A 13072-nucleotide genomic window follows, 5' to 3' on the forward strand; every position below is an offset into this window, starting at 1 on the left:
CGAATTCAACATTTTTTTTATTTTTGGAATGACACAATACATATTGATTCATTTTATTATCTTTTCATGGACCATATTCAATTATGAGAAATAAACTAAATTAATAAATAGTTTGGCCTGCATTTTGTACAGAAATAACAATACAAAAAGTATTTAGTTGAAATAAATTATTAAATGCCACATTATTAAAAAAAACCTGTGATAATATTTAATAATTAAATAATATCTCTAATTGAGCAAATAAAAAGGCAAGACTAGTCACACTGGTTGTGTATTATTTAAATACATAATATTGCAAATGTAAAGATGACAACGATATTGAATTATAAATTAATGATTAGAAAGAAATAGCCATTCGCCTCTAAATAGAGTGATTGTTTTTCTTTTGTATTTATAAAAGGTTGGCAGAAGCAGGGCAGCATAAACCTAATTATTTATTAATCCTTGACAACCACCAAAATATAATTTCTAATTGTTCTTATATTAATTGACTAAATAACAATAATTAAGTCTTGTAGCTTAAAAAAATACCTCAACAGGGATTAACAGAAAATTAAAAAGATTTAAAAGTAGTTAAAGCAAAAATGGGAAAATAGCTTTCCTTCCTTTGGGGTAGTTGGAAAATTCCTTTTTGTAATTACGATGCTTTCCAAGGGCCCACATTGACATTTGGAAAACTCCAGCCAGTGCGAAAATTCCAGCTGAAAAAAACAATTACATCAGTTCAGGTCATATATACAAAGGCAAAGTAGTTTAAAGGTAATTTAACTAGTGTTATTTTCTAGCGCCCATGTAATTTAACTTGTGTTATTTTCTACCGCCCATGTAATTTAACTTATGTTATTTTTTAGCACCCATGTAATTTAATTTAAGTTATTTTCTAGCGCCCATGTAATTTAATATGTGTTATTTTCTAGTACCCATGTAATTTAAGTAGTGTTATTTTCTGGCGCCCAAATAATTTAACTTGTGTTATTTTCTTGTGCCCATTTTTTTAAAATTTTTATTGTTGATACATTATTTTACAATATTTCATATTTTAATTCAGTAATGTTAGCCTCACTGGGTTGTTTACCCGTGCTGAGGCCCCCATTTTATAATATAAGAATTTATACATTTACAAAAAAGAAAAACAACATTAAAATAAAGATAAATTTAAACTAAAAATAAATATTAAAAATTAAAATATAATTATCACACTAAAAGAAAAATATTAAAAGAGAATGTAAATCGGCATTTATAATGATTTATGTGTTTGTGCGTGTTGCGTGTTTAATATTTTTTTTTTTGTGTTGTGTGTATATGTTTTATTATTTTATGTCATAGAATTTTGGTAATATTGTCTTTTTGTTCTTTAATCCATTTTTTAATTTTAAATTTGAATTTATTTTTATTTTCCTCAATTTTTGTTTCAAGTGGAAGACTGTTGAATGCTTTAATGGCGTGGTATTTATGGTGTCTTTGTCCAAAGGTAGTGTTTACCGTCGGAGTTTTTATGTTTTCTTTGTACGCTTGTCTGACCGGTCTATTAGTGATATTTTGTGTTTGTTGGGGTTTGTTTTTTTGGTCGAAAATGTAGTTTAGTAGTGTTTTAACATATAATTGGCGTATATCAAGTACGTCACAGCTTTTAAATATTTGGTCTGTGTCGGTTAGTTTATGTTTTTTGAGTATTACCTTTAATATCGTTTTCTGTGCGATTTCTATTTGAGTGATAGCTGCGTTTGTTGCTCCTCCCCAAGCAATTATTCCATATTCTATTATTGATTGGCATAGTGCAAAATATATTGTTTTCAATTGTTTTATTTTATATATGTTTCTTATATTTAGGAAAATGTGTATTGTTCTGAGGAGCCTATTTGTGATTTGTTTGATATGATGTGTCCATCTAAGATTATGGTCAATTACGATTCCTAGATACTTTATTTGTTCTGTTTTTTCTAGAGGGGGGCAATCGCAGATGTTGGTGTTTATGCATTAGTGTATTTTTATGGTGTTTGTATTGTTTTTTGGCTGTCCTGTGTTAGTTATGCTGTACGTTGTGAATTTTGTTTTCGATATGTTTAGTGTAAGAATATAATGTAATTTAACTTGTATTATTTTCTAGTACCCATGTAATTTAACTAGTGTTATTTTAGGGCGCCCATGTAATTTAACATGTGTTATTTTCTTGCGCCTATGTAATTTAACTAATGTTATTTTCTAGCGGCTATGTAATTTAACTTGTGTTATTTATTTCACAAAATTCGCAAAGCGAGATTATTATTTTCTTTTGTAGCATACTGGCCAAAAGCTTAAGATCTTTTTTTATATATCATGTTTTATTATTTGTAATGAATGAAAGAGACATCATGATTATGCCTACTAGTATAAATGGGTAGGTTTACTTTTGTTTCATGTCTTTTTAACGGTAGCTTCCTACAAAGTAACATGTACCAGTACCTACAATCTAGACCAATCATTATATTACACGAGACATCCACAGAATCTCTGCAAGAAGTATTACAAATAGGATTCAGTCCACCACAAGTTGGTGCACCAAACACTACATTATTAACTGGAAAACAGTGAAAGGATCAAATACATGTGGAAGAATTTAAAAGCTAGCCTTTATACCTGGAATGCATTGGGTCATCACGGTGAAGGAAGCCCAAGCTCCAAACTCATAGAAATAATTGGGGCAGGAGACAAAGTCGAATAGGCAGGTGAGAGGGTTCGAATCTGGCACCGGGATCTTGCGCACAGTGGAACCGGAGGGGCGGAGGTTCCTCAGCAGAATGTGGGTGCTGAGGTTTCCCAACTCACAGACCTAGAAAATAAATAAAATATTATTAAAATGCTAACTACACCTGGATCTTCCAGAATGCGACTTTTACATATTGCTCAATAAAATTTAGCCTTCAGGCCCATTCCCACAGTTCGTATTTGCAAAGTTAGTGTAGTTTCCCACATTTGCAGATTCGACCCTACAATAAAACAATTCATTGGCCTGGTATTTTTATAAAGATATTGTCTTGTTTGTGTATAATTTATGATTTAAGAATTCGTGACATTTTACTTCAAGCGGCGGCAGCTTTCAAATAGAGTTGTTCGCTCTCTATTTTATGATGACCCTAGTTAAACCATTATGCCTAAAAATATTTTCCAATATCTTTCCCACCCCTGTCCCATAGTAATAAAAACCCCAAATAAAGTTTCATCTCCCTTAAAATAATTCCTTTAAAATATTTGTATTGTTTAAGTCACGTTTGTATCATTTAGGATAGTTAAGTGCATTATTTTTTATGTTTAAGAATGTTGTTTTCCGACGAGCGGGTGGAACATCTTTATTTTTGTAATATGTCCTTCAAGAATTTAGTTTAAATACAGGCGTACCTACGCAGGAGCTAGTGTTGAAATAACTGGTAGGTACATGCGTACCTACGCAGTCAGTCGTGAGATAATTACTAGGTTTATGTAAACCTAGAGAAAACCATGAAGAATAAAAGAAACTTGACTTTTATTTCTTTCAGTTTAAGTTTGAGCAGAGGAAAATAAGATTCTCTGGAATTATATTGTGAATTAATAAATTTATATGTCAAGAAGAAGAAGTGTTTTCCTGCATTCCATCTGACGGCGTGTTCTCGTACCACGATAGCAGAAACAACACCCTCAGTATCCCTTTAAGGTGATGTCCGAGCAACAATTCTCATACATTCTGTTTGCATGCCACACTCGAAAACAACCAATATTATTATACATATTTTAGTACTAAAAATGAGATTGGCACAAATAACTAATCCATTGTCATATCACTGATAATAATCAAGTAATTGCATTAGCAAAAGTATTTATTATTCATCCCATTTATGTGAATGTTAGTGTCTGGTAACTGAAATACGCACCCTGCAATATAGGCAGGTTAGTGGTTCGCTACGTTTAATGACTTAGCAGGGATGAGGTTTGTCTAGGTCTTGGTGGCGGATGCGTTTATCCACCTACTGCGTGGTGGGGCGAATCGGAGGGAAACTGGTTGAGGGAGACCTTTTGACCTCTTCAGCCGGACTCTCTCGACCTATCTCCTTGTACCGCAGGGGGAGGGATGGATTCATATGTCCGTCACTCCTGGACACATTGACCCCCAGAATCCAACAACCCCTCATACCCCTTTCCTTCCCAGAACTTCCTCTTCTTCCTTTCTTTTCAATAAAAAGACTTTACACACAGCATTCCCAAAAATGACATAGGCCCTGAGAGAATTTTTTTTTCCTCAGGGCCTCCCGTATGGTGCTAATGTAAAATTAAACAATAATGCGTCCGACTCGTGATGAAACCCGACTCAAATATTTGGTTCACTTGATCGTGCCATGTCTTCCTCGGTCTTCTTCTACTCTTCACTTTGTGTCATATACATTGTTTCATAATAATATTATTGTTACTAGCAAACTCATTATTATTTATTACATATTATTAAATGCTTATGTACCCTGGATTGAGAACACGAGAAATTGTTTATAAATAAATGTGCCCCATAGAAATAAACAAATATGTGTTACTTTTTGACTTACAAATAATATACTGCAAGCAAAAAACTGAAAGGGCAAGGATCATTAGTTAGTAGGCATGTACCAACATAGCGTGGTGGTAAATATTGGATCTTGGTGAAAAAACCAAGCCCATTTCATATGGTAACATATTTTGTGTTTAAATTGTTAATTCAACCACGTAACTTAACACATTGTAGTCGGGCGCTTCAAACAATAGACTCTAGCCTATAGCAGGTGTTTTTCGCGATTAGCGCAAAAATATGTCGCTTTCTTGAAATTGACACAATTTCTAAACCAAATAATATTTTCGATTGAAATTTTCAAAGAAATCAGATATGACATTTGATCATCAAAAATAAATTATAATTGCTTTGATTACATCATAATTTCACCACATTTCAAAGCTGAATATAAAAACCTGATATTAATTTAGTAAATAGCATTCAATATTCAATATTTGAGTATTCCATGTAAAAGATAACATGTTTATTCATATCATATAGTTATATAATAAATAATAATATATATTTGCCATGCCCGCAATTTTACAATCGCTGGTTGTGTGAAATCTGATCGCGTAAATATTGAACAGTGTCGCCTAAGGCCGAAGGCGAACACTTAATAACTCATAAGTTTAATTGCTTCTTGTCAAAAAAGAGTCTTTTGCGGTTGCCTCGCCTAATTGAAGAGCCCATTCCACTTATGAATCATAGTATTTATTCTTTCAAGGAATCAGTACACTTCATATGTTGATAATCCATCACACACTGTAAGTGCATGTATCACATAAATTCCTCCAAGTATATGCTTGCATATAACAACAATGACAATTGAGTAAATAAAAATTAAAAATAATTTTTGTAGGGATAAAGTCCCATACAATGCTAATATATTCAAATAATAAAATACCAAACAGTAAACAAAACAGTGCGAGTGGTATGAAAAATAGTCCAATGCGTGAAATGACTCAAACTAAACTGGAGATTGAGATCGCACAAAAGCTCTAGATTTGTGGCGACGCCTTTACAAGCGGCACACTAGCCAATCTGGACAAGGCATATCAAATAACGTCAACAGGCTGTCGCCTAGCACCCAGGTAGCAAATTACCCTTCGAGGCGTTTTATTTCACGCTGATAACAAACCCGTATATTGCCGTTTCCCGCCAAAAACCGACAGTAGACAAAAACGGCATTTGCCGTGTCCCGCAATTGACCGACAGTCCGCGAAAAACGGCAAATGCCGTGTCCCGAAGACAATGTGTTAATAAAAAAATAAATTAGAAAAATACACTTATATTACTCAAATTTATTATCAATGATTGTTTTAAATATTTCGCTTTCATGCTTCTTCATTTCCTCTGCAAAACAATCAACGCATTATAACTATCATCACCTGGTTTAAGGCTTCCAAGAAAAATATCAGTAAATTGTCTATTTTATTACCTTGTGCGTACTTGTCATAAATAACTAGCTTGCGGGATTGTTTTGGTTTTCGGGTGTACAATTTTACTTGTCACAAACCAGTGATGCACAACCCGAGGCCCCATTCTAAAGACCCGCATGACAATTTCATACAGGACATTTGGCTGTAGAGAACAATCTAAATGTTTGGGGTAATTCTTGAAAACCCGGGCTGAGAACATTTTTTTATAGAGTTTTGGTTAATTTACGCTGCATTTCCTAAATAGAACCAAATTTGAAAAACCAGTTTGCATAACACGAAATTCAAAAAAATCAACAGAAACCTTAACTCTTACATTTCGCTGTCAACCCCCTCCCCCTCAATGAAAACAAAAAAACATCAATTGAAAAATAGGCAAAGCGGCCCCTCTGCTGAAAAAGCTGATGCCTATAAATAATAAAATTACCCCGTGCAGGGATGTGGGTACTCATAACTAGCTACCTACATGAATATGAATTTGTTCCTAATGGGATAGGAAATACCCGCCATCCGCCGTTGTGTGCCCGGCAGCTAACCGCAGCTCTATGCCGCCCCTTTGTTTGTCACTCACTTAGAGAATAATTCCTAACTATTTTTTCAGACCAACGTATTCAGAAATTGTGTTGACTAAATTATTTATTCGGTATTTCATGAAGCCTGAAATAAAATATGATTATAGCCATGAACTCACTATTGCCGTGATCGTTATAATCAAGTTCGACTGTATTTATGTTCTCTGCCAGTGTCAAGGTAAAAATAATTACATCCAGGCGGAATTTAAAAAAAATCACATTGTTTTAAGTATGAAAATAATATTCATTATTGCAAACGTATATGGAGTTCTTCAAAAACGGAAAGTCGTTTTCATTTAATTTATAAATAAAATTAATAATTATTAAAAAGTTAACATTTTTGATTTATGGTGATTTGATTCTCTAATTCTAATATTAAATTGTGATTGTGAATAATTATAATTGTATACTGTGTGTCTGGGGGGTAAAGTGCGTTAACTTTGGGGGGTGATTCTAAATGATTTTAGAAGTAAAAATGGAAAATAATTTTTTTCGAAATTCCAAGGTTTTAAGGTAGTTTTTAGGAAAAAATGTTGAATTTTTTGTCAAATATGTATACTTCTATGACAAAATATTTTTGTATGGGAAAATAAACAAACGGAATTTCTAAAAGATATTTATCTTTTTTACTTCTACCATCATGTAGAACAGTCATACTCAACCTGCAGCCCGCGGGCCGCATGCGGCCCGCCGAGCTATTTTATGCGGCCCTCAATACATTTAATATCAGGAACATGATTTACAAAATCTGGCATTCTATATCACGTTAATTTGAGATTAATTACGACTTTGAAGTACAGACATTGAAACCCGAAGAGGATAGTATAAGTATGATAAACTATCTATATAATATAAGAGTGTTGCTACTGCACACCATAACTGCACACGCTAGATCTATCTCTAAAAAACAAAGATTTGACAGACAAATATGATCGCAAATAATTTTGCTCGTGGCAACACATAAATTTTTGACAGTTCCAAAGTTAAATGGTTACCAGTGTTACTACCAACGAAGGCGATGTATCGCCATTTAGGCTACTAAACATAACAAAAACCTCTTGAACTTATATTTATATATCTATTTGATATAATTTTTTTTGCGGTCGGAAATTTTCGAAAGTGGAATTCCGTAGCTACCCCCCCCCCCCCCCAATGGATTTCGAAAAATTGTTTTGATGTTTTTGGCTGTGCGGAATTTTTTTTCAGCGAAGTTCTGTAACAACCCCCCCCCTCCTCATGGATTTCAAATATTTTTTGTGGGGAAGTATTATGTTTTACAGAAATTCTCTAACAACCCCCCCCCCCCATGGATTTCGAATAATAAAAGGGGGAATCAAGCTCACACCGTTGGCAACACTGACCAGTATAGTGTTGCGGCCCGCGTAGCTTAAGTTCAGATACGAATATTGAAAAGATTTAATTTGCCACATTGTACAATGAAAATATATCCATATATAAAAAGGCGTTCATCAGTATGAGATTTTGCAAATAAAAGTATTTTTTTAGGCCTGATGCTTTATTTTTTCTGATCTTATAAAAACACAAAAAAATGCTTGATTATTTATAAGGCCAAGTTGTGTTCTATCCGCAGTATTTAATTGAATCTTCTATAATATTTGTAAGCAATCAATTTTTCAAACCAACAACAAATGATTTTGCATTACTTCGCATTTAGGGATTGCAATCCCGCAAAACGGGATGACACATTCCTGCGGGATTCCGCTGCTTTCATTAATCTGCTGGATCCCGCACCTTCAAAGCGCGGATCCCACAAATTAAAAATTTGGCACTAAAACTTTCGCGTAAATTGAGAGTAACACGAGCACGACGTTGCCGTTCAGAACAGCGCGCCGCGCCGCCGACTAGCGGACGGTTGGCGGGCTGTCCTATCAGTTGTTCATAAATGGCACTGCGCTGCGCACGTCTTTCTGTAGGTGACGAGTGTTTTCATATTCACCGTCCGGCGTTTAACGTAAGTACCTAAATTTTAATGTTTTTGATTTAGTTTTGTTTTGTTTTATTTTAAAAGCAGATTGTGCCATAAATAGCAATATAATGTCGTAATGTTGCGTGAAACATTATGACTTAAAGCGGTTTTTGTTTTTGTTATTTGGATATGGTTATCGATGATAGAAATCAATTTTAATGGTGTAAAAAGGAAATAAATGAATCTAAATCTATACTTACATTAACCTCTTAAGGACCACGCCCGAGTATACTCGGGCGGCTAGAATTCGGAATTCATACTAAAGAAAATTTTTTATTATTTTCTCACACTATGCACCACAACATCAATATTCAGTCCCATTTTGGGTCCGAAATGGCTTTTATATGAGGATATATATTTTGAGTAAATAAAATTCATTGATAAAAAAAAGGTGTTTTTTTTTCCTTTTTTAATTTTTAAATAATTACTGAAGGGGTTAAACTTTATTTAATATTTGCAGGTAACAAGTAAATGAATCATGTCTAAGTCCATTGTAACTCAGAGTCCTGAGAAAGAGAGTAAAGGCGACGGTGATAGCGATTGATAAAGGCATTAATCGATATTGAATCTGAGATTAAATTCAGCGATCTCAGAAGATCTCATTGCTAACTTGCAGCCTTTTAAATTAGGAGTCGAGGCACTTTGTAGGCGAGAGTCAACGCTTATAACTGCGGACACAGTTCGATTTATTTTGGATAAATTGCAACAACAAAACACGGTGTTGAGTAACCAGTTGTCACAGACTTTACATGAACGTATTCAAGAATGCCGCATTGATTTAACAGGAGTTTTGATTTATTTGCAAAATCCGAAAAAGTACGACGAAGAAGTCAAAAATACAGATCGTACTTATACATTCTTCATGCCAAAGAAAGTTGCAATACGCCAAGAAATAAAAAAAATAATAGAAAGAGTCGTAGTTCAAGACGATGAAACATATGCAGATGACGTCTTCGAAAATACACCTATAGCTGGAACATCTGCTACTGATACAGATCCTACTCTAACGCTAAAAGAAGAATTAGAAAAACAGCTTCAACAAGAAAAATAAATATTTAAGAAAAAGCCAGATAACAAACAAAAGGATTTTGAGAAAATTTTGAAGAAAATAAATGACGTTCTTTGAGTCCGATGGTATCAGACCTGACGCTCGCCTATGAATATATCCTGACGGTTCAGCTTACTAGCGTAGAAGTCGAGAGAGCGTTTTCAGCATCAGGATATATTTGCAGTTCACTCAGAAGCAGGCTCGGAGATGATACAATAAATGCCATTTGCTTCTTAAGAGCGTATTTTCAAAAGTTATCACCATAGGTTGATATCAGAGTAATAGCATCTAAGAGAAAGTTGTGATTTGATTATTAGTCATTATATGAATAAGACTGAATTAAAAATATAAAACTGTTGTTAGGAGTAAGGGTAAAATTAAACAAAACTATTAAACTATGCCAAACATTTAAAGATGAATCTAAGAAAACAGATTACTAATTACTTATACTTAATTAATAGAAAACAAATAATTGCTGTTGCTTAATGTAAGAAATGTTTAAAAAAATTGATTTTTACACAAAATCTGTAGTTTCAATTTAATTTTATAACATAATTTCAAAGATGCGGAATCCCGCGTGATCCTGCGTGGGATTGAGTAATTCCGCATATCAATCCCATGGGATTGAATCAGCTGCGGGATCGCAATCCCTATTCGCATTGCATCGCATTAAGATTGTTTTTACTTTAAATTGGGTTAGTTTAATATTTTTCCTGTCCTAACTATAAAGCAAAAATAATAATGAATATCAATGTTTATTATATTTATATCCATACTTTTCAAATCAAATCTCGGGCGAAGTGAAATGTAAAATGCGCAAGTGGTTGATGTTCACAAAAACATCATTTTACAGGGGAGCTTATAAACTTTTTGCTTTGCTTATTATGACATTTATGATTATTGCACAAGTTTCCTCGGAAACGTTGAACCTTAAATAATGATCTTCGGCATTTAACACTAAAGATGGTGACTAAGGATCGAAGTGACACCGGGGCAAGATTTTTGGCTGCTATAAATTTTGTTTCATAGTTAAGATTATAAAAGCGGTCACGAATGTGGTTAAACTGTAGATAAGGGAGATATGGAATGGAATCGTGCCGACTGTCGGTGAGCTACAACCAAACTCATCAGAATATCAAAGCGGTGAAGCCAACAAAAGTTATGAGTTTCGTGTGAATGTAGAAAAAAGCAGGGCTTTGCTGGGCGTAGATGCGATTTGCAGTAGCATGAGTGAAATATACTTTTGTGTGTGCGGTTTCATACTAATAATGGTTCATGGCCCAACTCGACAACTTTGCAAGGATTGCTGAATGAAGTTAAAACCGTTTTAATAATAAACAAACCATAGGTATGTTGAATATCTTACCACGAAGCCGGCCAGACCAATATAGAACTGCAATTGCCCGGGGGGAGTGAATAGGGGGTGATTCAAATGGTAGGCCACATACAGGGTGAACATCCAGTAGTAGGAGCAGTTCTTGAACAGGTTCCGCAGCGGCATGGTGGCATGTGAGAAGCGATGGACGAAGATGGTTTCCAGCAAACGCTTTGCATAGTGAACCGTCCAGCAAGCAGCAGCCGCACTGCAAGTAAAGAATATTAATTCATCGTCAGGGCGCTACATTCCATTTCTACACGGTACTACTTCAACATTAATTTCATTGTTTAGAGCAAAAATATTAATTATTCTGCTATTTTTTTTTATATTACAGTGGATATTCTATTTTTGAAATACCCTTCGTTGCATAGATACAAAGTGACACAAAATTGTTATAGAAACTATTTCATATTCATTGGTTTTTCTTTGTTATCTGTTGTGCAATATAAAATACACATATAAAGTTAATATCATCGGAGGTGGATTTAAGAACATCACCTGTAGTGGCTGTAGTACAAATAACTACAGGGTAGAATTTACTACAAATTAACTACAGGGCAAATCGGCTTACCCGATTTAGCCACTTTTCTTGGAAGTGCAACATGGCACAAAAATATATGATTTAGGTGATTTAAAATTATAACTATTGGGATTTGTAAAAAAAAACAACATTTATTAAAACCTCTCTTAATATTTATAAATCTTGACCAAAACATTTTACTCTGTGCAATTTGTGTAGTGAATTATAGCCATTGGTATAAGTACAGCAAATAGTTTGAAAAACACTTTAAATAAGGTGCTAAAGGTCAACATTACATAAGCAAAGCATTCACTGGGTTGGTACTATCGAACAAAGGTGAGCCAAGGCCATGATTGGCAGGTTAATTACATTTAAGCTTCATGCATTATTAATACAGTATGATTGTACAAAATTTTTTCCTGTAGAATAATTGCGCTAAAAAAGTGTTTTAGAATATTCAATTTATTATTTTTAAATAAGAACTTTATTAGTTTTTTTGTCTAGTACCCACATATCTTGTAATTATTTTTGTATCGACTATCTGAGCAATAAAATACTTTCTTCTTGACCTAAATGAATGGATGGAAAATTCTTCCAAAAGATGAAACTATCCATTTAAGTTAAGAAAGTTGTTTGTAATCAATATTGATATAAAATGGTCAGATTGCAAGCATTGGAGCAGACAGGTGGAAAAATGCTATGCCTATTTTACCGGTATATCAACATAAGATGCCCTGAGGAACTAGTGTCATTGAGGCCATTCGACAATGGTGATATAGGAAGATATGGTAAAAGTGTACAGAGTGTAAGGTTGTTATTATATGTATAATAATGTGTTATAGCCATGACTCCCAGAAGTTTTAAAAAGACCTAGGTTTAAACATTCCTTTTAAATTTATGGGAATAATTTTTGTATGCCTTATTGAACCATATTGTCTGTACCTTCCTTACAAATAATTATAATGATGTATCTATCAACCACTTACTTGGCAACTGTGCTCATGGGGGAAGACACATCTCCATAGAAGAGCCACGGCCTCTGGTACATCCACAAATAAACAGCCAGGGGTCCAGCATACTCAACAAGAAAAACTGTCTTCCAAGAAATTTGTGGTCCTAGATCCTTCACGTATAACTTTCCTAAGTTTGAAACGCCCAGGGCTTTGAGGACGTCAGAATCTTTCAATGCTTTGCCTTTGACTTCCATACGAATGGATTGACGATCAGGTAGAAGGCTCTTTTTTAATACACATATTTTCTCCTTCACATCTTGAATAGTTTCTTCGGGGTGCACATGAATACGTCCGATGGATTTGGATCCAAAAACGTTCATAATTTCGATCTGTGTAAGGAAAAAGTTATATGAATTTTAACATAATAAACCGTGAAATATTCTAATAAGCATTGTCATTTATTTACCTCCATTTCCAGTTAGTTTTTTTCAGAAGCACTGACCAAATAACTTCACAACACAAAATAAGCCGGAAATATTATTGTGAAGATTTGTGAAGATTGACGATTTGGCATCGGTAGAGAACTTTGTTCACCTGTAGACTTCGTTGAATCCACTCTGAAGTAGGCAATGTCAAGTAAAAATCAA

The 13072-nt window shown here is 34.0% G+C and overlaps 1 protein-coding gene across 1 annotated transcript; it reads right to left on the reverse strand.

Annotated features, from left to right (window-relative positions):
• Nucleotides 1-102: 102 nt before the first annotated feature.
• Nucleotides 103-13031, reverse strand: Sc2 (trans-2,3-enoyl-CoA reductase Sc2). Its single transcript, XM_089650985.1, has 5 exons — nucleotides 12892-13031; nucleotides 12459-12814; nucleotides 10941-11157; nucleotides 2617-2809; nucleotides 103-701 (listed from the first exon to the last, which is right to left on the reverse strand). Exons 1-5 carry the CDS (start codon nucleotides 12895-12897, stop codon nucleotides 574-576), a joined length of 900 nt encoding a protein of 299 aa, XP_089507111.1. The 5' UTR covers nucleotides 12898-13031; the 3' UTR covers nucleotides 103-573.
• Between the last annotated feature and the right edge of the window lie 41 nt (nucleotides 13032-13072).

Source organism: Hesperophylax consimilis, chromosome 3 (assembly GCF_061612785.1).
Source record: "Hesperophylax consimilis isolate HC1 chromosome 3, BYU_Hcon_1.0, whole genome shotgun sequence".
Taxonomy (NCBI): domain Eukaryota; kingdom Metazoa; phylum Arthropoda; class Insecta; order Trichoptera; family Limnephilidae; genus Hesperophylax; species Hesperophylax consimilis.